Source organism: Vigna umbellata, chromosome 8, assembly GCF_029865625.1.
Source record: "Vigna umbellata cultivar VRB3 chromosome 8, Vumbellata_1.0, whole genome shotgun sequence".
NCBI classification, from domain to species: domain Eukaryota; kingdom Viridiplantae; phylum Streptophyta; class Magnoliopsida; order Fabales; family Fabaceae; genus Vigna; species Vigna umbellata.
In genome coordinates, this window is record NC_142172.1 from 28,206,475 (window position 1) to 28,232,564 (window position 26,090).

The window sequence follows — 26,090 nt, forward strand, 5'->3', positions numbered from 1 at the left end:
TGACTTTCAAAGTTTCTCAAACGTGTATGGTTACCCGCGAAGTCCATGCGGCGAGGAGAGAAGAGGGAAGAGTGCGAGGCACAAGAATGTCCACAAGCATGGCGATTTTGCAGGGCCTTCAGACATTTCTGCTCTCACAAACCTTCATCACTATCACTTTTCCATTCGCGCTAGGCAAACTCCAAAGCAATTATTCTCTTCGCTTCTATTCTCATTCCGATCTCTCTTGCACGTTCAAAACCACAGCTCCCTCGCGTTCAACTTTGATCCATGATTTCTCTTCCACGCCGTTGGAAAATGTCCGCACGTGTTTTTCTTGGCCGGTGACACCTATTTGGCTGAGGTTCATATTCTCCGGAAATGGTACGGTTGTTGCTCATTTCGATTTCAGCGATCGCTGTTTGCAGAATCGAATCCTTGTCAGTTTGGCTTGCAGTGTTCTATCCCATTGCTTCGTGATTACTTGATTTTTGTAGAGATTTTACAATTCGTAAGACGTTGATAGGCATACTAAAGGAAGTTGCTGAAAACCTAGAAGATTAGAAGGTTAATAAATGCTGCTGAAGTTGGCAGAAGCAAAAGTTTTTGAGAGTGATATGTTTGATTGGACTTATATATAGTCATATTTTGAGGGAACCATCAATTTCATAACTCAAATTTTGTGCTCTCTTAGGAATGATGTTATATAAATAGTCCTCAGAGTATTGAATAGCCATTAATTTAATTCTTGTCGATATATCTCATTAACTTCCAAGTACTGGTTTTAAGGAGTTTTTAATACTTGAGGAACTATTTTGTATGATTTCTTCTTATACTTCAGGAATTATTTATGTAATGTGTTTACTTTAGGGACTATATAGGGAGAGTAATGCTCTAGGGTGGAAATTGTTAGTTTTCTTGTCATATTTTATATACTGCAATTCTGACTGAGACGCTCTTCCGTACTAAGATTGAGAAGAGGGGGCAATTTAGAGTCCCATGTACGCTGCGAAGACTATACATGGCTACAAAAAGTGTATGGTCGTGCTAATAAATTTTTTGATTAGGATTTCGGTCATAAGACAGGTTTTGTATGTATCTCAAGTCTCAATAACTTAGTGAGACTTGAAATGTTCTTCTTTCCCCCAATTAAATATGAATATTGTGATCCGAGCTAATAATCCATGCCAAGAGGCATGACTTTCAAAATCATGTTTTCCATTCATATTAAAAGCAGCGCATTAAGGTGGGATTGGCTCCCAAGACTGTGACCAAAATCTGTTATAATTCAAATATTGAATGTTGATTTTTTTAAAGTTTAAAACTAGTGCTATGTTTGTAATCTGAGACTGAACTTACAAAGTCAAATGACTTTTAGGAAATATCCTTCACCTATTCCAACATTCTTTGGATAAATAAATGAAAACTGAATGATTATGCAGCAGATAATGTTGTTTCTGTTATCAGCTGTTCCCTTTGAAAGACACTGAGTTCAGGCACATCAAATTGACTTTGTTTTATTCTGGCCATTTACTTTCATGTGTTGATCGTAATCAAGAACTTTCTAAATGCTATTGATTACAAATGATTCAGGGGATTCCGGAAAATATTGTTGTTGGTTCTCATGTTTGGGTTGGAGATCCAGAAGTAATTTGGATTGCTGGCCAGGTACTGAGTATCAATGGAGAAGATGCTGAAATTCAGATTAGTGATGAGAGGAAGGTAAACCGAGATGTTTAATAAGTCACATTCTTTCAATGTAGTGTTTCCAAATTTACTTCACATTTGTAATATTGCTGCCCACATGTGTGCTCATGTAATCTTGACCAATCATCTTCTATTCTGTTTCCATGTCACTAGGTTGTTTCCCATTTGTCAAAATTATATCCAAAGGATATCGATGCACCAGCTGATGGAGTTGATGACATGACCAAGCTTGCTTATTTGCATGAGCCAGCAGTGCTGCATAATTTGGAAACTAGATATGCGATGAATGAAATATATGTAAGATTACCCCCAACATTCAGTTTGAAATCATGGCAGAAAAAGCTTAGATGCAAGGGAAATATGATACATGATGAATAATTTAAACCGCAGCTATATATTGACATCTCTTTTATAATAATTTAAACCACAGCTATATATTGACATCTCTTTTATACTAATTTTACATCGAGGCAGACTTATACCGGAAATATTCTCATTGCAATCAATCCCTTCCAAAGTCTTTCACATCTCTATGATACTAATGTGATGCAAAGATACAAGGGATCAATGGTTGGAGATTTGAGCCCACATGTTTTTGCTATTGCTGAAGCAGCATATAGGTGAATTTGCGCCTCATATGCTCAACTTTTTTTTTAAATGGTATTCTTATTGCTGACTGGTTGTTTAAATTAGGGAAATGATGAATGAGGTGAAAAGCAATTCTATTCTTGTTAGTGGTGAGAGTGGTGCTGGTAAGACAGAAACCACCAAAATGCTTATGCAGTACCTGGCATATTTAGGTGGTCACACTGCATCAGAAGGCCGAACAGTTGAAAAACAAGTTCTAGAGGTAAGAGGGTTATCTAACTCTGGATTATGGTTGCTATTATTTCTGCATATTTTGTTGTAATTTTTACTGAAACATATTTTTAAAGCTGTTCCGCATGCTCTTTACCAACTATCTTACTCTCACCAGTCAATTTTGCGTAGTTAAAAATTGTTAGCTAATGAATTATTGATTTTTATCTTTTACTAATATTAGTTATGGCTAATGTATAACTCACTGCTGTATCATTTGAGAAACAGGGACAACATGATTATTTTTTAATAAATTTAACCTTTCATTTGCTGAGTTGAGATGAAAATGTGGGCGAGACTATGACAGAGAATCCATTTGAATAACATACACTTTGAGAAGTAGTATTTATAGAATAAGTCACAAATACAGGAATGAGACACTGTCTATGTTCTGCTTTTAATACATGATTTTACCACATGTGCTTCTTGCTATTCCAAGAAATCAAAATTTTTCCAATAAAAAGGAAAAACCTAGAAATGGATCACTAGTTAATGGGAGAGCTAGATCAATGTAATAAATACCTCACAAGATGTGTATGGTTGTTGCCTTCACAAAAGAGGTCTTGGGCTTCCTTAAAATATTTCACTACTTATCAATGGGAGAGCTAGAAATTTCTTCAATAAAAGAATAACCTTGAGATGGATCACTTGTTAATGGGAGAGCTACACCAACAAGATGTGTATGATTGTTGCCTTCAAATAAGAGGTCTTGAGTCTTTCTTCAAATATTTCACAATACTTATCATTTCATCCCAGTGACTGTTGTGAGGATAATTGATGAAGTGGCTTTCCGCACTTATTGGAAATGAGATATCTAGATGAATCATTGTGAGGTAATTTAGTTTCCAAATTAATCTTTGATATGTTTTGGGTTAAATTGAGTTTCCTTGTCCTGATTAGGGATGATAAATGGTTGGGGTGGGTATGGGTAGAGCTTATCCGCTACCTGCCTCGTCTATAAAAGCCACTCCATTACTTGTCAAGTATATATGACAATCAAACATAAATATGGTAAATAGAAGATATCGTTAAAAAACAATATTAACAATATCTACCAATATCAAACAATATCAAAAGTCTACGTTTCCCTAATGAACATAAAATCTAATATATCTAACACTTCCTTCAACTGGTGCATATGAATTGTATGTACCAAAAATACAATCAATTCTCAATCCCCTTAAATACTTAGTGAAAATATATGCTAACTGATCATTTGAGTTAACAAACTCAGTCTTGATGTCTCCAAATATAATCTTCTCTCAAATGAAATGACACTCAATCTTAATGTATTTGGTTCTTTCATGAAGACAAAATTGGAACTGATATGAAGAACTGCCTCATTATCACATAAATGTCATTTGAGTGACATTTTCAAATTGTAACTCTCTAAGCAATTGCTTAAGCCAAACAAGTTCATAAGTGGCTGAGGCCATATCTCTATATTTTGCCTCTATACTAGATCTTGCCACAACACTTTTTTTCTTGATCTTCCAAGAAATCAAGTTACCACCAATGGTGACACAATATCCGGAGGTAGATCTTCTATCAAAAGGAGATCCTGCCCAATCCGGATGATTATCTGTAAGGTAATTTAATTTCCCTACCAATCTTCTATATTGCTCAAGATTTGAAGTAGGTTCCCCCTGATTTGGTAAGAGTTTGGTATTTGGATCCATGGATGTGTTAACAAGTTTTGAATTCATCAAACCAATTTTGTCCGAAATATCTAATGCATAATTCCTTTGAAATATAAAAATACCATCATTGGATTGTGCTACCTCAATACCCAAGAAGTATCTGAGTTTGCCAAGATCTTTGGTTTGAAAAGGATAGCAAAGGTGTTGTTTTATCTGGGTGATGCCATGGTGGTCGCTGCTTGTAAGAATAATGTCATTAACATATACTATCAAATAGACATATCTAGCATTTGAGTGACGGTAAAAGAATAAATGATCTGCCTTACTTCGAGTCGTACCAAATTGTTGAACAACGCTGCTAAATTTGTCAAACCAGGCCCTAAGAGACTGTTTTAAGTCATATATAGATTTGCGAAGATTACATACCAATTCAGAAGACTCCCCCTGAGCAACAAATCTGAGAGGTTGCTCCATATAAATTTCTTCCTACAAATCTCCATTGAAAAAACATTTTTGACATCCAGTTGATAAAAAGGACATTGTTGAAGAGCCATGGCCAGAAATAAATGAACAAAAGCCATCTTTTCCACGGGAGGAAATGTATCTCCATAATCCAATCCAAAAATTTGTGTGTAGCCTTTGGCTACAAGTTGAGCTTTGAGGCAATCAATAGTACCATTAAGACTAACTTTGATAGAAAAAACGTACTTGCAACCAACAACAGATTTTCCAGATGGTAATGGGACGAGCAACCAAGTTCCACTATTCTAATGAGCATAAAGTTCATCTAGCATGGCCTGACGCCAACCAGGAGGGACTAAGGCATTATTGACAGATATAGGGATGAACATTGAAGAAATAGATGAAAGGCAACTATAAAAAGTTGAAGATAATCTATGGTAACTCAAAGCAATATAATGTGGAGAGAGATTACGAGTGGAACGTATACCTTTATGGAGAGCAATTGGGAGGTTAGACTTAGTTGTAGGAGCCGAAGGAGACAAAATAGTTGGCACTTGAAGTGAGTCACTTGGTGGTTGTTGGGAACAATGTCTTCAACTGTAAACCTGAAGGGGTGGTGGAGGAGGAGAATCCGACGGTGGACTATGCATAAGAGGAGGATCATAGATAACATGAATATTAACAATAGTGGATGGAGACACATCAAAAGAAGATGAACCCTTAAAGTAAAACGAAAATTCATTGAAGGTTACATTTACAGAAACAAAATAACGGTTAAGAGAAGGAGAAAAACACTTGTATCATTTTTTAGATTGAGTAAATCCTAAAAACACACATTTGTGTGATCTAGGAGATAACTTATCAAGTTTAGGACCAAAATTTTGAACAAAACATGTAGACCCAAAAACTTCCATAGGCAAGGGATGGAGAGGTTCATGAGGAAATAAAATAGAATGAGGAATTTTGTTATCTAAAATCGAAGACGACATACGATTAATAAGATATCATACAATAAGAATAACATCACCCTAAAAATGTTGAGAAAGCTCACCATGAATCAATAAGAGGCCTATTCTTGCTCTCAACCACCCCATTTTGTTGAGGTATAAAAACATATGAAGTTTGATGGAGAATGCCATGAGAAGCCATAAATTGTTTGAAAGAATTTGAATGATATTTACGACCATTATCAGTTTGCAAAGTTTGAATAGAAATACCAAACTGAGTTTTAATTTCATTATAAAAAGTATGAAAGATATAAAATAAATCAGAACGATTTTTCATTAAAAATAACCAAGTACATATGGAATAATCATTAATAAAAGTGACAAAATATTGAAAACCTAAATTAAACTTAATACGACTAGGACCCCAAATATCAGATTGCATAAAGGCAAAAGGGGATGAAACATGTTGTGAAACACTACTAGGAAAGGAACTATGACTATGTTTCCTTAATTGACACGACTTACACACTAGACTAGACAATTTGGTCAAGTTGGGAACCAACTGTTGCAATTTGGCCAGACTAGGATGACCTAACTTAGCATGAAGGAGAGATGGAGAGTTCGTAACTGTGGCAACATGTGTAGAAGGGCAGAGATGATAAAGACAATGAGAATCACATTCGGTGCCAATCACCTGTCTCAAACTTCGGTCCTGTAAACAAACAAAAGTTTTGGTAAAAGAAATAACACCATAAAAAGAACGAAATTAGACGAGTAATAGATAATGAGTTAAAAGGAGACCCAGGGACATAAAGAACATTATCAATGGATAAAAAAGGAAAAAGGTTAATGGTCCTGACACCATGAGCTAAAACCCTAGACCCATCAGCCATTGTAACAGAAGGTAAATTATTCGGAGAGGATAAAGAGGAAAAAAAAGATTTGTTACCAGTAATGTGATATGTGGCTCCTGAGTTAAGAACCCAAGGACCAATAGATGAAGATAGAGTCAGACGATCCTCATACCACTTAAGAAATTCATTGAAGAGAGCAGATTTATCGACAATATCAGATGGAGGGGGAATCAGTTTGAGCAACAACAACAGAGCGAGTTGGATGACCATGTAATGCATAACACCTGTCAATCTTGTGGCCTAGCTTGCCACAATGGTCACACTTGTGACGCCCTTTTCCTGGCTTGCGAGAGCAGTTGTGATCATCATGTTGAGATGCCAAAGCAGAAGAATCATTTGTAGAAACAAGTGTATCATTAATAGGTTTACCTGACACACACAAAAGGGTGGAACAAGTAGAAGTAAAATTCGGTATAACAAGGAACCCAAAATTTGATCATGGACATGGGAATATTTATTAGCAAGTTTGTGTAAAGCCAATACCAAGAAGAACTTTGACTCTTGTTCTATTTCTTGTGGTGGAGTAGAGGCAAGAGGTCAAACCTAATTAAATTCATGAAAAAGAGCATGGTGTTACCAAAATAATCAGCCATAGATTATTGATTTCGTGGAGCAACAACATTGAAAAGATCGTGACAAACACCATATAGACGTTAAGTATCATTGGTGTGTAATAATTTGACTTGTTCCAAAACTTTAGAGCATGTTCTATTGGTGGGTTTAAGAGGGAATAAGAGGGACAAACAATTATAAATGTCTGTGTGGTGGGTTTGTTGTGTGTCAGACTATTATAAAGTCTGTTTGGGGGGTTGTTTTCTTTAGTTTTTGGAGTTGTTTGATAGACAATGGGAAGGGAGAGATAGGTCCTCTCAAAAGACATGGTGTTGTGTGTGTTCTATATTCTAGTGCAGAGCAAGCTGTCTGGTCTATCTGCAAGATCATCCAAGAACCTGTCTTGGAATTCTTTGAGGAAATAATAAATTTTGGGTACCTATGACCGTGTTTCTCGTTGAGCTGCCTCTCGCTAAGCGACCTGGACATGTCGCTAGGCGGACATGGATGGCCTTGATGGGTGATTTTGAGCTTGCATAATCCTTGTTGATAGATCTTGACTTCCTTATTGACCTTTGTTTAGTTATTTTCCTTTTTGATGGGTCCATTGGTTGGACCCAAGTCATCAAAATGTTCATGCGCATTATCACTTTGGAAAATGCAAGTTCGAACTTAAAATTGATTTTTTATCTCTTGATAAAAGATTGGATTATGGAAAACAACTTGAATTGATTTTTCGTTAAAATCAACAAAGTGCATTGATAATAATGATCAATACAGGGGAATTGACATAATTAATGTAACGTAGACAATTTGGAAAGAATTAGTGCTTCTTGTTGTAACTTGGCAAGACTAGGATGATCTAGCTAAGTGTGGATGAAAACAAAAGAATCCACCAACTAACCAACGTGGGTAGAGGTCTAAGTTAATAAAGTTCATGTGATTGACATCTGGAGCCAATTATCCAGCCAAACTCGGATCCTATAGGGCAACAAAATCTTTAATAAAAAATGAAATAATCAATAAAAGAGTTAAATGACTCATTGATAGTAAAATTCAATTGAGACTGTAGAATATTGAGGAAATTATCAACCAAACAAGATGGTACGAGATGGAGAGTACCAAATTAAATGAAATGTTTGAGACCAAACAGCAAAAGGAATAAAGGGTAAATTACTTAAACTAGAAAAAAAATGGAGAAAAAGGATTTACTGAATGTGATATGATCAATAACACTAGAATTAAGGACCTAAGGACCAAGAGATGTGGATGTGGACTTAGACACCAGTAGAGGGATTACTTGTGTGCACAACACAAGTAGTAGAACTGGATGTCTCATGTTCCTTGTATTATTTGAGGAAGTTTGTGAAGATGGAAGGGTTGCCTAATTGTCACAGTCTGCATATCAGCTATGGATCACCAAGGAGGGAGAGAGAGGAAGCAAAAAGGGCTGGGCAGGTAATAGGCGGCTTTCCAGGGCAGTTGAGTAACCCCAACATGTATGTATGTGTGCTGGCTGAAGGCATGGCCAGTGAGTAGCCATGAGTAGTGAAGTTGTAACTGAGAGAGAAAACGGAGCTTCTAGGAGGGGTGCATTAGAGCACATGCTGTTTTTAAGTTCAAAGTTGCAAATCTGTGACTATTTCTCATAGTCAACATGGTGATTGTCTTGTGCGAAAATTGCTTGCCAGGAAAATTTCTGGAAAACAGTAGTAGCAGTTGGCATGAAACATGGTGAAAAAAAGGAGGCCCAGAGGGGGAAAGGAAACTAGAAAAGTACATGGTTTTCCAAAATTTTTGGCACTGATATATAATGGGATCAGTAGGTAGACATATGTTAGGGTTTTCTTGTTAGGGCCTATATACCATGTTGAGATGAAATATATAAAAAGCAATTGGAGAGAATCTGTGTATAACTAACACCCTCGAGAATATTATTTATAGAACAAGTCACAAATACAAGTATCATTATTTCCTCATTTCTGTCTTTGCATAGAAACATAGCTACCTTATTTTCATTGATTGTGACGAGTTTCAGAAGGATCTAACCGATCAGGACACTCTTCAATATACTTATTGTAGCAACCTAACAAGCAGTTGATCAAGGAAAAAAATTTAATTAGATTAATTTCATGTGAGAGAGTCTGCTGAAATAGACTCAATATTTTCTATTGATATCAGGATCTTGGTTGTGATAAGATCATGTAGTAAACTAGTCCAACCAAATTCCAGTCTTTTCTCCTGTTTTTCTAATATTTTGTAATCTTCTTTGTATTCTTCTTGGTGAGTCAAGTAGTTCTTATTTCATGTCTTATTTCTGAGTTATGTTGAACTCATCAATCTATTTTTTAAATTGTAATGATGCAGTCAAATCCAGTTCTTGAAGCATTTGGTAATGCAAAAACTGTTAGAAATGACAATTCCAGGTAAGAGATTTCTGGTTATGTTTCTATTATGCTTGGTTTTTTATATTACATTATGTACGTGATAAACATATCCTTTTTATGCTACACTTTTTCAGCTATATACTTGATTTTCTGAATTATTTCTAGTATATAGTTTATATTCATATCATGGGTGCAGGTTTTTGAATAATTGACTCAATTTTTCTTCATCTTTTGACTATATCATCATTTACATGCTCAATGCTTTTTAGTTATTGGGCATCATAAAGGTTGTTTCTCATTTATGAATTAGTGATTTCAATAATTAGTAGCAGTTTCATACTTCTGTTTCTTTTATTTTCTTGCAGCCGTTTTGGAAAATTTGTTGAGATCCAATTTGATAAGTTTGGACGAATATCTGGTGCAGCCATTAGAACTTATCTGCTTGAGAAATCTCGTGTTTGCCAAATCTCAGATCCTGAGCGTAACTATCACTGTTTTTACCTTCTCTGCGCTTCTCCTCCAGAGGTAAGCAATTCAAAGCTTCATCTTCTATTCACTATTCTTCATGTCATTTTATTGGCAGCATCCTGATTTCATTTAGGAAAAGGAGAAATATAAGTTGGGAGATCCTAAATCATTTCACTACCTTAACCAATCCAATTGCTACGAATTAGTTGGTGTTAATGCTGCTCAAGAATACCTTAGCACCAAGAGAGCCATGGATATTGTGGGAATCAGTCAGGACGAGCAGGTATCACTAAAACATTTGTTAGTGTTTCTAATAATTCATTTAGGTGTCTTTCAAACAAAACTTCTATGAAAACTTAGTTACATGTTTCCTCACTTCCTCCTCTCAGGATGCTATTTTCAGAGTTGTAGCTGGTATTCTTCATCTTGGAAATATTAACTTTTCAAAATCAGAAGAAACTGATTTTGCAGTTCTAGAAGAAGAAGAATCCAAGTTTCATCTGCAAACAACAGCAGAACTTCTTATGTATTGCCGAATTTTTACTGTTATCCTTTCCAAAATCTTGTATAGATATTATTTATCAATTGAATTTATTCATATTCCAGGTGTGATGTGCATGCTTTGGAAGATGCACTGTGTAAGCGTATGATGGTTACTCCAGAAGAAATCATCAAAAGAAGTCTTGACCCTCTGGGTGCCACAGTTAGCCGGGATGGTTTAGCCAAAACCATATATTCTCGTTTATTTGACTGGTAATGTGATTTTTCATATATATATATATATATATATGTATGTATATGTGTATATACACATATACATATATATGTTTATATACATGTATATATATATATATGTTTGTGTGTATGTATCTATATGTCTATGTGCATATATAACATTTATTTTTTATTTTTCTGTAGAAGGAATATCAAATACAATTATTTGTTTTTGTCATGTCCAGGTTAGTTCAAAAAATTAATATCTCCATTGGGCAGGATCCTAGCTCAAAGTGTCTCATTGGTGTTCTTGACATATATGGCTTTGAAAGCTTCCAAACAAATAGGTGAGAATATATTTTCTTAATGCAATGTTGTTATTGTATGATAGGATGGGCTCTAGGCCCAAATCTAATGGGTCGAAGGATTTATATTAGATAGGGTTAAATTAGTTTATTTCACATTTCATTATTTTCTATTTTCTTTTTATTTCATAATGTTAGACGATGACACTTACAGGGCTGTTATCAAATTACTTGGTAGTTTTAGGCTATTTAAGGTAATTGTTATTGTGTTAAGGATATGAAGAAATGAATGATATTAGTATTATTTCCTTTTTTAGCTTCTTTATTCTCTAGTTTAGGTTATTTATTACAGTAGCTCTAGATTTATTTTGTAGTCATTGTATGCTTGCATACTCTAATTTAGGAAGACACAAACAGACATATTCACAAAAGAAGGTCTCATACAGCCACATCCATGTTAGTTAAATATATATATATAATTGAAACCAAGAAACCTAAATACACTGTATAAGAGAATAAATTGACTATAGGGTAGAAGATGAGAGAGTACACTTATTAATATCTAGCTAGCTTCTAACTCAACAGTCCGTTACAGAGATGTTAGTTGACTACCTGACTAACTACTTAGCAACATAACGTAAAATACAACAGAATAGTAATTTTATATTGAGTTGGAGAAGACATATTTGCAAGCAAGCTCTCCCTTTCATTTTGGTGTGGTAGTAAATAAGATAAATCCATGCTGATATGTAGTTCCCTCATTGTAGCTTTGAGCAGTTTTGTATAAATTTCACAAATGAAAAGCTACAGCAACACTTCAACCAGGTATGAGGTTAGTTTTTCATATATTTTACAATTCCCACTGTGAGACTTTTCTCTCAACATTCAATCTGATGCCAATGATGCGCTGCAGCATGTGTTTAAGATGGAGCAGGAGGAATATACAAAAGAAGGGATTGACTGGAGCTACTTAGAATTTGTAGATAATCAAGATGTACTGGATCTCATTGAAAAGGTTTCTACCAACTTTTAGTCTGTGCTTTAGTATTTATTAAAGGATCTTCTTAAATCATACCTTATAAGTTTTTATTTTAGTTATATTTTTGAAATTCAGAGGCTAACAATTACTGACCCACATTTCTAATCTGAGGACCATTAATTGTGAAATTTAATACCATGGTTTGCTGCTATATGTGAACATAGTTTAAACACTGCCTACCTTAAGGGTGGCAAATTTCATGAAAGCTTAAACTTAGATAGAGGGCTGGAGGCCCACAAATGGATTTTATGTCTGAAACACACCTTATATAGGTTTGGTGTGTAGAGAACTACTTATGCCTATTTTGCTTTTTGCTTGAATTTAACTTGATCAGGATGCACAGGCACACCAAGGATTGAACTCTTCTTTACCACTTGGTCACAAACTTTTGAGACGTTTAAGAATAAAATATCCTACATACTTTGTTTTCACAGGCTCAACAATTGTTTCTATAACTCTGACAAAAGCATCTCAACAGTCAATGTTTAGAGAAATTGAGGGGAATTTCTGGACATTGTGTTTCTGCATGCGGGGCTTTTTATGACGTGTTGTTTTATTTGTTAAGGATTGGTTATCTTCGTTTTTATCTATATGTTTCTTTAAACAGTTGTATCACTGTAGAAAAATAAAGAAAACTATTGTTGCAACCGTTGTATTTGTAAAATCTAATAAACTTTGATAATTGGTATACAATGTATACTTTATTCTTACCGCCATAGTTTGATGTAGATTACTTAAGTATCCCACATTTTTCATAAAGACTAGGTTTTCTGATAGATTATGCTTTGCAAAGGCCTCTGTGTTTGGTTAGACATGTGTCATCAACTGCCATTACTAGGTCTAAATTATCTTGAGTGCAAGGTTGTTTACATGAATAATAATTCTGGCATAATCAATCCTATGATAATTTCTTATTGTAAAAGAGAAACTATTTAAGTTGAAATTTCTGGTACATAATTTACCTAACGTGCTTCTGCTAGGCTCAGATGCCTGGCAGTTGGCTGGGTTTACAATTGGTGGTGTGTATTTGTTGTCTTGTGTTAGACCTGTACACATTATTCATTGCCAATGGACCACATATGCCTCTATTCTAGCAAAGGAAGCCTTGAGGCAGTTATCAATATTCATAGTTTTGGAACGATTCGAGGAATATCATCTACTAATCATTCTGTGGTTAAGATAAGTTTTATTAATAGCTTCTCACAACATGCTTTTGCTATGTGCTGGATTCTGTTTTGAAATATTTCTGGAATATTTGTTTCAGAATTTGCTAAGATAGTATCCTCTGAATCTACTTTCAGAATGGCATCACTGATATCTATAATTCTCTTTTTCAGAAACCTGGTGGAATTATTGCTCTGCTTGATGAAGCTTGGTATGAAGAAATTTCTTAATTTTTTATTGTTTATGCCTTTATATTTGAATAAGAGAGAAAAATAGAGAAATGGAAGGCATTCTTTCCTCACAAGAAAAGATTTTACACAATGTAGAACTTTCCCAATGGCATATTAAGTACCATAACTGTGTCAAGCGTTATTTCTTTGAATTGATTGTTACTGTTTTAGTAAATGGCAGCATAAGTTTTCTGCATGTAATATGTGATGCATCGTATTTGGCACTATAAGGATTTGAAAGTCATTCTTACAAATTTGAAGTGAAAGAATGAGCAAGTTTTGGTCTCTTTACCAATAACTTCTCCAAGGAAAAATGTACACTAACTTGTGAATGTTTCCTGATAATTTGTCCTTGAGAAGTTCATGGATTATATTTCAAAATTGTTCATACGCAGCATACGAAGTTGTTACAATTTTGATTTTTTTAATAACTAGTACCCTTATTGGCATGTTCATTGTCTGCTTGCAGTATGTTTCCTAAGTCAACTCATGAAACATTTTCACAGAAGCTTTATCAGACATTCAAAGATCACAAACGCTTCATTAAGCCAAAATTGACACGTTCAGACTTCACTGTTTGTCATTATGCAGGAGATGTGAGTTTGATTTTTCAACATTACTATGAAATTTTTTTCCCGATTTTCTGCTAAAACTTATTATTTAGCCACTTCTTTTCAGGTTCAGTATCAATCTGAGCACTTTTTAGACAAAAACAAAGACTATGTTGTTCCTGAACATCAAGAGATGCTAAGTGCTTCCAAATGTTCATTTGTATCAGGTCTTTTCCCCCCACTTTCTGAGGAGTCAGCCAAATCTTCTAAGTTTTCTTCCATTGGTTCTCGTTTCAAGGTTTATAAAATATGGTTCTTTATATTGTCAGTATCTGATAGGCCTTACCTCAATCCAAAGGCCAGAAGGTTAATACTCTTGTACTTATTTGTACAGCTACAATTACAACAATTGATGGACACACTCAATCTGACAGAGCCACACTATATTAGATGCGTGAAGCCAAATACACAACTAAAACCTTTCATATTTGAACATATGAACGTCATCCAACAATTACGATCTGGTGTAAGTCTAATTAAGAATTAAGTTCTGACATATTTTCTGAGTAGAACTGTTGACACTTCCATTGCCTGATACACTCTTACTAGCTACTACTTTCCTATTCTCTTTCAAGTAAATACTGGATTTATTCGGTCAATCCTTAATTAATTACTCTCCTATCTGTTTATTCATATTGAATAGGGGACAACTGGAAATTACATTTAAAAATAACTCGCATAATGTGATGAAATACAATTTCCAATGGCATGTAGCTTCTCTAATTAAACTTACCCCTGTGGAGTTTTCGCCCATTGTGTTATTGTAGGGTGTTCTTGAAGCAGTAAGAATTAAATGCGCTGGATTTCCCACTCACTGGACCTTTCATGATTTTATTACTCGATTATGGATTCTTGCTCCGGAGATTCTTCGTGGGAAGTAAGTTCAGCATAACCCAATTTTAGCCATGTTACTTTTACTCAATAGTCTTGATATCATGCTTTCTAGTTTGACATTTATTTGGTTCCCCATTTTGAAAGTGATCTGTATTTATGCAGCTTTGATGAAAAAGTTTCGTGTAAAAAGATTTTGGAGTCAATAGTCTTGATATCATGCTTTCTAGTTTGACATTTATTTAGTTCCCATCTTGAAAGCGATCTGTTTTTATGCAGCTTTGATGAAAAAGATTCGTGTAAAAAGATTTTGGAGAAGATTGGGCTGACAGGTTATCAGGTACGGCAAGAAATCTATTGAATTTTGTTATGTTTAAAGGAATTCAAAAGTTATTATTTTTTTAAGTAATTTGATATCATTCTACTTTAAAGTTGCTGTCATTGATTTCTCGTAATCTCTTTCTGGTTTAGTTCATTTGACTGGGTGCGTGAAATGAAATTTGTAAACCACACTCGATGTATGGCAAATGATTTATATTCTGAGTCACATATGTTGACCAAAATTCTTTATTGTGAGGTGCTTTTCTATGTTGAGCTGAACTTGTGACCTACCAATTTTGCAGATAGGGGAAACAAAAATATTCTTAAGAGTTGGTCAGATGTCTGAATTGGATGCTCGAAGGGCATTCCTGCTTAGTAGTTCAGCTACTGTTATTCAAAAGAATGCTAAAACTCGTTGTAGTCGGAAAACATATATTGATTTGCGAAAGAGCTCTGTTTTCCTACAATCCATTTGCAGAGGTTAGTTTTTTGTCTTTTTTGTATTATGTGAAGGACAAAAGGCTGCCTTGGTATGGGGAGTCCTTAGAGGCAGGAAAATATGAAGTGTTTCGTTTTTAGGTTCACCTTCATTCTATTGAAACTACAAATCCTTTTTCTTTTATAGTTCTCACTGATTATTCTGTAGTCTTGAAGCCTAATCGCAAAGGGTGGGGAATGAAATATAGTACTGTCATATCATATTTGGAGGGAAACATAAAAGAAACTATTTAATGATCCTTGAGAAGAAAAAGGAAGCATTGCACACAGGCACATGAGAAAGGAATCCTCTTCTATATCTGTGGCAGTGATTTTTATTGCAGAAAAGTTACTTTCCATTCATTTATGGCGTTATCTCTGTACCTTGTGTTAATTTTCCCTTCTATGAAACATAGTATAGTCGACACAGAAGCTATAAAGTGGTGTGGAGATCATTATCTGACAGCTGATTAAATCCCTCCACTCAAGATATGTGACAATAAATAGCTTAAATATAGAAGCAATTAAAATAGCGCAGACATATGGGAGACAGCCGAAATTTTTATTTAGAAAACTCTTGGAAAAAACCATAGGTTAACCATAGATAACATTGGGTACAAAAGTGTATCAATCAAGGGCACAAGTCTGTGCTAACAGCCAGCCCATCGATAAAACAACAAAACTTACAATAGAAATGATCACCAATCAAACTGTTGAAAATGAAGAACTAGATGTCATGATCCTTCTGATAAAATCTCTGCCTGATTCAAAATGTTGACAAATTCACAAACATAGTTTCACTGTAACAGCTCAGTGAATAAGCGAGGATGGCTTTCTTTTCTTTTCTATCAATTGAGCTTATTGTCCCTTGAAATTGGTCTCTCCCATGTGCCCTAATCAGATCTCTCTCCACTTGGACAAGTGAGACATGGAACGGGTTTCAATTTTTGGGCCTTTCTCCACCTAGAAATGTAGTCCTTACCCAAAAATATCTATTAGTTGATGAAATGAATACATAATGAAGACTTTTTAGAGTTCATTTTGCCTGGCATTCTTTTCCCATAACTTCTGCCTTGTTTTCTATGACAGTTTCAAAGGGACTCTGAAGTTTAGGTTTTAGATATTTTGCATAAGAATCTTCAAGCATTTACTTTATTTATTACAAGTGGAAACGAGCACTACGTGCATGCGTATCTTCTCTTTTTTTTTATAGATAGTTAATTTAATTTAAAAAAAATAACTGAATTTTAATAAATAGTGATTTAAAAGAAAAAAATAGTGAAACAATTATTTTAATTTAAAAACAATTAAATTTAAATTAACGGTCATTTAAAGGGTAAAAGTGGAAATGTAATTCTTTTAAACATTTATTGTTTCAACTTTTAGGAGAATTGGCTCGAAGATTGTATTATCACATGAAATATAGGCAAGTTGCTGCAGTCAGAATTCAAAAGCAGATGCGACGAACACTAGCTAGGAAGCAGTATGTTGAAATAAAGTTCTGTGCAAATGTGTTGCAGACAGGTTTTCGAGCAATGGCTGCTTGTAATCAATTTAGATATAAAAAGCAAGCATATAGAAAGCAGACTAGTGCATCAATAACTATTCAGGTTAGAGCTGTCATGTTAATGTTGGGTAAATTATGTTTTGTCCCTCAAAATACCTTGAATTTTTGTTCAGTCCCTATTAAAAATAATGCTAGTCCCTAGATTTAATATAAAGTTGTAGGGACAAGCAACATATAAATTTTTATGAGGATTAAAAACAAATTTTTAGATGTTTTGAGGGAAAAAATATATTTTACCATATTTTTTAAATGCCTTTCAGTTGTCTGAAATTTTAGGAATGAAAAAATGCAGTCCTATTGGCGTCGACATAAAGCTCTCGTTGACTATCAGAACCTTAAGAAAGCACCAATCATTCAACAAAGCAGCAGCTCCTGTGATACACAGGAAGAGAAGGTTGTATATTTTAATATTTTGATAGGGGAATATGTAATTGTTAGAGATATAATTCAAAACTATTTTGGAGCTTTCTCTTATTTGCTTACAGCTTTTGGAGAGACTACATTTTCTGGAAGAAAATTAATTAGGATTGTCATTGAAGCTGTAAATTTCAATAAATACAAAAGCACGTGAACCACCTTCTTCTAGCATAATCATCTTGAATTTCCTGCGGCTGATATAAAAAAATTAACTGGTTTGCTATTATGTTATGCCAGGTTTCAGAGACTCCTCTGCAAAATGAAAGTCCTTCTATGGAAGAATCTTCATATCCCGTGCATGAAGAATCCTCAAATCCTGTGCAAGAAGACGAAAGTATTGAAGCTATCAGGGATTCTTCTAGTCCTCTCAAAGACACCGACAAGATTGAGGTTCTTGCTGTAGAAATAAAAAACTTAAAGGTAAAGAATAGTATATCTACTACCGAATATCTATAAAATATGCAAAAACTTAAAGGTAAAGCATAGGATATCTACTACCGAATATCTATAAAATATGCAATATAAGATCATTATTTTATTTTAGAGTTGTGGTTTCTATATATGTTTTCTTTTTTAATTGTGATTGGGAGTTTAGTTTTGATATGAATTAGATTTAGTTCTCTCTATTGTAATCATTACATGTCCTATTTTATATCCTAGTGTTTTCTTTCGTACTTAAATCCATATAATTTCATTATGCTATTAGAGCTATAGCAGCCTCCATGGCATGCCTTATCATTTTTTCCATTGTCGAGTTCTTTAAAATCTAGCACTCTACTGTGATGATGTCACATCTCCATGGCTCTTTTCTTCCCATTGGCCATGCACAAGATTATGGCCACCAAAACCAACCCCTACACAACATCAATTGTTAGATATATTATATCTTTTATCTTTTAGTTAGTTTGTTATTATTTCTCATTTGTATTTTGGGCTTAACCCATATTTCTTCTATTATAAATAGAGAACCCTATGTGTGTATTTAACACAAGGGAGATTAATTCAAATATAGTTTTTCACTATATTCAACATGGTATCAAAGCAAGTTCTCTGATCCTCTTCTGGTGGTCTCTGCTGTCTGCCGGCGGCCGGCCGCCATGACCTCCGGCAGCCCCTAAAATCTCAGTGGGCAGTCCATTTTTTCTTCTTAAATCTCTGCCAAAGTCAGCACCAGTCCAGAGCCAGTGTGCCACTGCTGTCGCCGCCACTTTCCGCTGCCGTCGCTGCTAACTCTGGCCACCGTCGCCGCTGCCACCGCCGGCCATCGTCACAGTTTCAACCGGTGACCTGCGGATCTGGACCGTCTCTTCGAGCGACGGCCAACCACGCCGGTTTCGAGAGCCGCTTCTCAGTCAAGCGCCGCCACGCAGTGCTTCTTTCCGGCCATTCCGCCGCCGCTGCCGTTGCCGTCGCCGTTTGCTTCGGCGAAGTCAAGGGTTAGGTGTGCCTTGAGAAGCGCAACCCAACCCTAGCGGTCTCGTTCTCCGAAGCCTCCGCACCAGCTGTCACGCGTCGCTTCTTCTCGGCCAGTCTCGGCCGCGTGTTCTGCACGCGCCGCCTTCCCGGTGTCGGAGTTTCACCGCGACACCTCCATAGCCGTCGCCGGACCTTCCTCTCTCTGTTCAGACCCTCCAGAGCAGCCATTGCTGCCATCTTCGTCTGTCTGTGCCGTTTGCCGCTGTCCGGCCGTTTGCCGCTGTCCGACCGTTTGCCGCTGTCTGCGCCGTTTGCCGCTGTCCGGCCGTTTGCCGCTGTATGCTTCCAACCACTGTAGGCCCCATCACCTCGTCAGTTAGTGATGGCAGTCCCTGTAGTTTTGTCGCTTCCAGCCACTACAGGCCCCATCAGTCAGTGATGGCAATTTAGTCCCTACAGTTTTATAGCTGTCAACCGCCGCTGTAGTCGCTACTGTCTCAAACAGACGCAACTGTGTCAATTCTTCTTGGGCTAGAGTTTAGTTCGATCTTCTTGTGATACACTGCTAAGTATCACCACTTGGGAGTTGTCCAGCAAAGAATTTTGGACCTCCAACATATCTTTGATGCCTTTGTTTCAGCATTGTAGCTTAATATTTTGTTTTGTTTTAGTGGTCCAGCAACTGTGATATTCCACATTTCCGCCCTTCACACTAAGGAGGAGTACGTTTCCAAGACACTGCAAGTCACATATATGGGTGTAGTCCCTGCAGTTTTGTAGATTTCAGCTACTACTGTTGATCCCGTCACCCAGCCATCATTGATGAGGATTTAGTGTAGTCCCTGCAGTTTTGTAGCTCTTAGCTTTCAGCTACCACTGTTGATCCCGTCACTCATCCATCATTGATTGGGAATCAGTCCTTGCAGTTTGTCATTGTCCACCACTGCTCTCTTTCATCCACTTTTGAAGTTGAAGTTTCACAAGCTACTGTTAGTCCATGTTTGCCTCACACTCTTAAAGACAAATCATCTAGTTCAACACTGAGTTCATCTATTCCAAGCTTAGTTCATACAATTTGTATGCTCCAGCTTGAGGGGGAGTGTTAGATATATTATATCTTTTATCTTTTAGTTAGTTTGTTATTATTTCTCATTTGTATTTTGGGCTTAGTCCATATTTCTTCTATTATAAATAGAGAACCCTATGTGTGTATTTAACACAAGGGAGATTAATTCAAATATAGTTTTTCACTATATTCAACATCAATCATTAACATTTTTTCTCTGTTCTCTCCCTATTTAGAATTATTATTGGTTTTCCATTGCCATATTGGTATTCAGACGGAGAGCATGAATGATAAAGTCATCTCTTTCATGCTGACAATCAGTCCCGCAGTCCACTTCTGATCATAGCAATGGTGACTTTTCTTCCTATTTAAAATTATTCCATCTGGCCGTGCTGCCTCTAATCCCAGATGCTTTGGCCCATCTTTATCATAGATGCATGCAGTTTGGCCCCCATCTCTGGTCCCAGATGTATTTTGTCTCCCTCTCCCATCTTAAGCACCTTGACCGACCCTATCTCTGGTCACAAATGCGTGCGACTGCATTATATTTTTATTTAATTCTCTTATGTTTCATTGTAACATGCTTAAAGCCCTATAAACCTTAGTCTGTACGGAGTGTTACTATATCTAGGAGATACTGAATAATATAATCATTTTATCTTGGAACATCATAGAGTATCTTAGATAATTTTTTAGTAGTGGTTTTCACATTTCTTTATATGCTTTTTATTGGTTTCCTTAATAGTTCACTATCATTATAATAAGGACTAATGCTTTTTATTTGGTAATACATCATTACACTTAAATCAATATTTTTTATTTTAGGCTTAAATATGTATAGTCCTCCAAATTGGGGGTTCTATTTGTTTTGGTCCTCCAATTAAAAGTTTTCCTTTTAGTCTTTCAATTTTGTAAAATGTTATTGTTAGTCGTTGGGGTAGACATTACTAGAGATGTTGATGATGTGACAAATGGTGATCTACTGAGCATTTGTCACATGAATTTAAAAGTTTTTTGAGGGCTTAAATATGTTTCAAGTCTTCCAAATTAGATATTTTTTGGTCTTTAGATTAAAATTTTTCACGTTTTAGTCTTTTGATTTTGCACTATGCTATTTATAGTCCTTGGGGTCAGATGGTGTTAGTCACGTTCATTATGTGGCAAACAGTGGTTTACTCAACATTTGTCGCGTAGATTTAATTGAGTGATATGATTTTTAAAAGTTTATTAATTTTTTCTATCACGTCATTTAGAAACAATGTTTTGGTCATACTGCACAAATATGTTTGTTCTAAAAACCAAACAAGTGAGACTAACAACCATCCACCACTGCGTGTTTGGGTCTTTGAAAAGCTGTGGTGCTCATCTCTTTATCTGATCTCCCTCTCAATTTTCCGAAAAGTAGCAACCCCATTCAGAGCAGGCTGGAGAAGCTCAACTAGACACTTGCAACCGGCAACGCTACTTCACTCTTTAACAACATTTCAACCATAACGAGCATTGTGGAGGAGTGTCATGAATAGGTGCAGCAGCATTTGATTCTAATGAAGGAAAATTGGTTGGTGCTAGGATTATTGAGTCACTAACTAGGATTTTAGAATGTGAAAGTGAAGTGGGAAATATTGGTTTTGTGAGGTGTTTCATAGGTTGATTAAGAATTCGAATAATGATGGTAGAAAGAAAACATCCCTAATGTCGTTTACCTCTAAGGACTAAAGGTAGCATTTCACAAAATCAAAGGAATAAATGATGAAAAATTTTAATTGGAAGACCAAAAGAAACAGGGCCTGCAATTTGGAGGACTAAAATCATATTCAAACCTTTGATAATCTTTCAAGGGACCGTGTTAGTCAAATCCACATGGTAAATACTGAGTAGACCACCGTTTTTCACATCACCAATGTCACTAAGAGCATCTCTAGTGGTGGTCTCTTAACGAGTTCTTGACTTGAAGAAACCAAACCATTTTCCACCTTTTCTACAAAGATCCCTATAATTTCAACAACCTTCACCATTTAAAATTTAAAGGAATTTTTACTTACCTGTGTTATGTTCTTGATTTTTTTTTTTTATAAAACTTATGTTAGACATCACTATGCACCTTGACATCTTAGTTAGGGGGACACCCCAAGATACATTTATCATTTGTCATCACATAAAAAAATTATTAAGAATAAAGAAAAAAAAAACTCATGGAGGGACCACAGCGAAACCCATGAACAAAATACAAGTCAGCTATAAAAGCTATATACAAACTAACTGGCCCTATAGATAGGAAAAAGAAACCTGTCATGAAAAAGGTTCAAACTTATAATAGCTGGCATAAGTGTGTACCATTTAAACACCTCCCTATTAGTCAAATCTAAACTCTCCAACTTCACACATTCTCTATTTTTGTAAAATAGACATTCATGTAAGAGTTTATGTGTAGAAAGATAACATGTGCTTACCTACATTGAAATTAACTGTAAAGAAGATGACAATAATATTCTTTTTGTCACAGAACCTATATTTATTATAGTGGCTAGACAAGATGGATAAATATTGTTTGATTCTAATGGCAAACGAAATTTAAAGATTAAGTGGATGGAAATAATCTTGTAAATAATTACTGATGGGGAACTGATACAGTGGGTAATTTGTGTAGATGTTTGCAGTTTATAATTGAGGAATGTGTGATATAAGACCATATGGAAGCAAGGATGAACAGTTCAGAAAAATGAAATTTAAACAATCAGATCACATGGTTGTCACTAATAATTTATAATGATATGCTGCTATTTTGTCATTCATGTCCTATTTATATATGTAATGGGTTTTGGCTTTTGGTTGTAGTTATTGAATTCAAACTTACTAAGTTTTATTTAATTATTGCATTGCCAGGTCAAGTTGCATGCAGAAAAACAAAGAGGTGATGAATATGAAAGGAAATATGCAGAAGCTCAAGGATCCAATGAAGAGTTACGCAAAATATTAGCAGAAACTGAAAAAAGAGTACATCAGATTCAGGACACTTGGAACAGGTAGTATTAATATATCCCTTGCAGATTCATGTAATCTAGCAATTTTTTATTTTCCAATACCAAAACCCATCAATATGGTTAAATATAACCAAGAGGAAAAGGGATAGAATAAAGGAAGGAGTGAGACAGCTTCAAAGTAAATATGCATATATTATCTTTGTATTTCTATGGGGTATATCATCTTTCAACTGAATATAGAACTTGCATAAACAATTATAAAACCATATGATGGTGCTGAAATGATCAAATCGTTCTGTCAAAATTCATAAACTCTCTCTTAGCATACATGCATATTATTACGACATGATTGTTTCAAGTTTAACAGATGTTGATAAGTCGTGCTTTTCCAATTTATTCTATTTAATCATATGAAGTAACTAATTACTTTTTATTGACTTGGAAAACTTGTAGGATTGATTCAACTTCTATAGAAATATCTGATGATATATAAACAGTACTATAATCCATGTTGCAAAAGAATTACTACACACTTAGACTCCAAGGGTCAATAATATATTTAAGGTAAATTATGGGAATAGTATTTAGAGTTTCTAAATAAATAATTCTAACGTCTGTTGAATATGCCAAGTTTAGACAGTTGCTTATTAAAGGGGGGTAAAGGCAAAACTGTAGAAGAAAAGTTTGGCTTCCTTCCCCTTTAGGCATAATCCCTTGAATTGAATGCGTCTTACAACCATGAAATAAATTTCTTAATTAAATTAAACTTATAATAACCGAATTTACTAACCGCATTAATTTTCCCCAAAGCATCTCTTCAGTAATCATAAGGAGAATCGATGCATGAGAGGTGGAATTGATTTTTTGTTCCTTTGGCACCCTCTTGATGAATATTTCAAACACTTCGTTTATGCATGTTAGGTAGCTCTGAAGTTGACGTTTGGGAAGAAGATTTAAAGTCAGCCCATATTTATGAAGTGTTACTTTCGAAAGATATGCTTCAATATCCAAAAAATTTCAGATTTTATGTTGTACATTTTCAGTATTTGTTAGAATGACTGGAAGCAAATGTCCAATATACTATTTCATGAGTCATGGCCTGATGTGCTCAAAAGCCTATTTGAAAAAAATAAATACCAAGATAACAGAAATCATATTTTGTTGGGCTAAATGAACATTATGTTTAAACTTCAAAAAATATGGTCTGGGGGCGACGTTAAACAGGGTTTAGTTTAACCATCATGACATTCTAATTTTTTGTCTGGCTGCCTTATATGGAAACCACTATAATTTGAATTATGACTTTTAAAACTGAATTCTATTTGATTAATGCTAGATCTGAATTAGTGTGTATCAGGATGATATCTTCCATGTCAAATCAAGTTGCCGCCGATCTGAAGACGATCTTGAGTACTTCGTCAAGATTGAGTTCAAATTTTCGACCTATAGCTAGGGTTGACGTTGCTTCTAGTAACTCTGATACTTCGTCTACAGACTCTGATTTCACATTTCCAGCTACTGCTTCAAATCCAGAACCTCAGGAGTCAAATTCTTTCCCGCTAGTAGTTCAGGATGTCACTGCAGGGGATGGATCGGGTTAGTCCAACTTTCTCCACAAATGTCAATGTACTAATAATCTTCCCATCAAACTTTGCTTACTGCTTTAGAAAATAATTTGGTTGTCATAGGGAGTAAAGCCAATATATAAAGATCCTGTCATGTATATTATAAATGTAACTTTTTAAATATGAATAGAAATACTCTTTTTGAGAGATTCGCATCCTTTAATCTTGGAGTAGAATATCAAAGATAAGGTGTAGTGGTAGTAGCGTTGTAGGACTTAACAGCTTCCTGTATCTATAGTGATATTTGAATTTTGTCATGTTTCCTTTTATTTGAATTGTGTTTTTGTAATCTATGAGAAGAAGAAAATAAGATGAGTCTGACAGTATCATTTGTCCTTTTCTTCATGGTTGCATTTTCAGGATCTGAAAGTGGAAAGGAGGGTTCATTTGATGATTTCTTCTAGTAAAACTTGTTTTTTTATATCGTGCTTAAATTTTAATATCCTCGGTGTCTCTGGGGAAACAAGGAGGAAAAATAGAAAGATATGGAGGGTGGCATCTGTTAGGATTGTTCATTCCTTCTGCCACATACACTAAAACATTTGTAGATACACACAGTTCATCCCAGGATCTTGTAGAACAGTAAGGTAGAGATAGCAAAAGTGTCAATCTATGATGAACCCATTTGACGAGTGTTTCACCATGTTGACATCCCTTCTGAATTCTATATTATTTGATGTCAAATGACACACAGTAACAATTTTGTATATAACATTTCCAGAGGTTTTTCTGGTCTGCTGTTTTCAGCCTTACTAAGTTGTAACCACCCTAAACTCTGACTTTTACAAATAGCTAGGTATCTTTAACTTTCATCTCGAACCCTGCTCTTAGTAAGAGTAAGAAAAATAGAGACACTGAAAAAGTTCAAAGTCTGCATTTGTAAACCACACAAAATTTAGGGTGGTTGTTTATTCTTTTCTCTAATAAAAAGAAAAAAAAATGTTCAGTATTAATGGTGTTAACAGTATAGTCTTTAATATTTAATTTGACAAATTAAGAAAAATATTGTTTTGATAAGAAAAAAAAAAGGTTGAGATAATTATATTTTTATATCGTTTAAAAAATAAGGAAATTTAAATGTTATTCTTATATTGTATCTTCACTAAAGGAAATACGGAAAAATTTAAGTGCAAAAGAAAGTCAAATAAAATATATTTCCTTAAGTTAAAGATATCTGGAAACTTTTAATTGTATACAAATTATAAATAAGAATTATTTTAGATAATAAATTGTCCTAGTTGCGTCATGTATTAGTGCATTTCATGTTTGGATAGAAATTTGTATATATTAAGCTTTTTTATAGAGAATATAAAATGTATAACAAAATGTATTGTTTGAATAAAAAATGTAGGAGAATTTGTAATTTTAAAATTTGATAATAATTCAATTATATAAAATGAGATCATTTCAAA

At 35.0% G+C, this 26,090-nt stretch overlaps 1 protein-coding gene and 1 pseudogene across 5 annotated transcripts; one reads left to right on the forward strand and one right to left on the reverse strand.

The window, feature by feature from the left end:
- On the forward strand, positions 1-25,952 carry LOC148194385 (myosin-11-like). Of its 5 annotated transcripts, XM_088097451.1 has the most exons (26): positions 1-363; positions 1,573-1,701; positions 1,840-1,983; positions 2,161-2,306; positions 2,380-2,536; positions 9,427-9,485; positions 9,812-9,971; positions 10,048-10,197; positions 10,304-10,440; positions 10,521-10,667; positions 10,874-10,975; positions 11,701-11,758; positions 11,847-11,948; positions 13,310-13,347; positions 13,836-13,962; positions 14,045-14,215; positions 14,312-14,443; positions 14,745-14,854; positions 15,088-15,148; positions 15,432-15,609; positions 16,993-17,216; positions 17,466-17,567; positions 17,828-18,010; positions 22,956-23,095; positions 24,411-24,679; positions 25,039-25,952. In XM_088097451.1, the coding sequence occupies exons 1-25, from the start codon at positions 361-363 to the stop codon at positions 24,652-24,654; spliced, it is 3,204 nt and encodes a 1,067-aa protein (XP_087953577.1). In that variant the 5' UTR covers positions 1-360; the 3' UTR covers positions 24,655-24,679; positions 25,039-25,952. The 5 variants fall into 5 exon arrangements, with proteins under 5 accessions (XP_087953577.1, XP_087953574.1, XP_087953576.1 ...); XM_088097448.1 differs by having other exon boundaries at positions 14,045-14,443; positions 24,411-24,649; positions 25,039-25,951; XM_088097450.1 differs by lacking the exon at positions 25,039-25,952 and having other exon boundaries at positions 24,411-25,007.
- Positions 4,447-5,635, reverse strand: LOC148194386 (uncharacterized; annotated as a pseudogene).
- Positions 25,953-26,090: the final 138 nt, after the last annotated feature.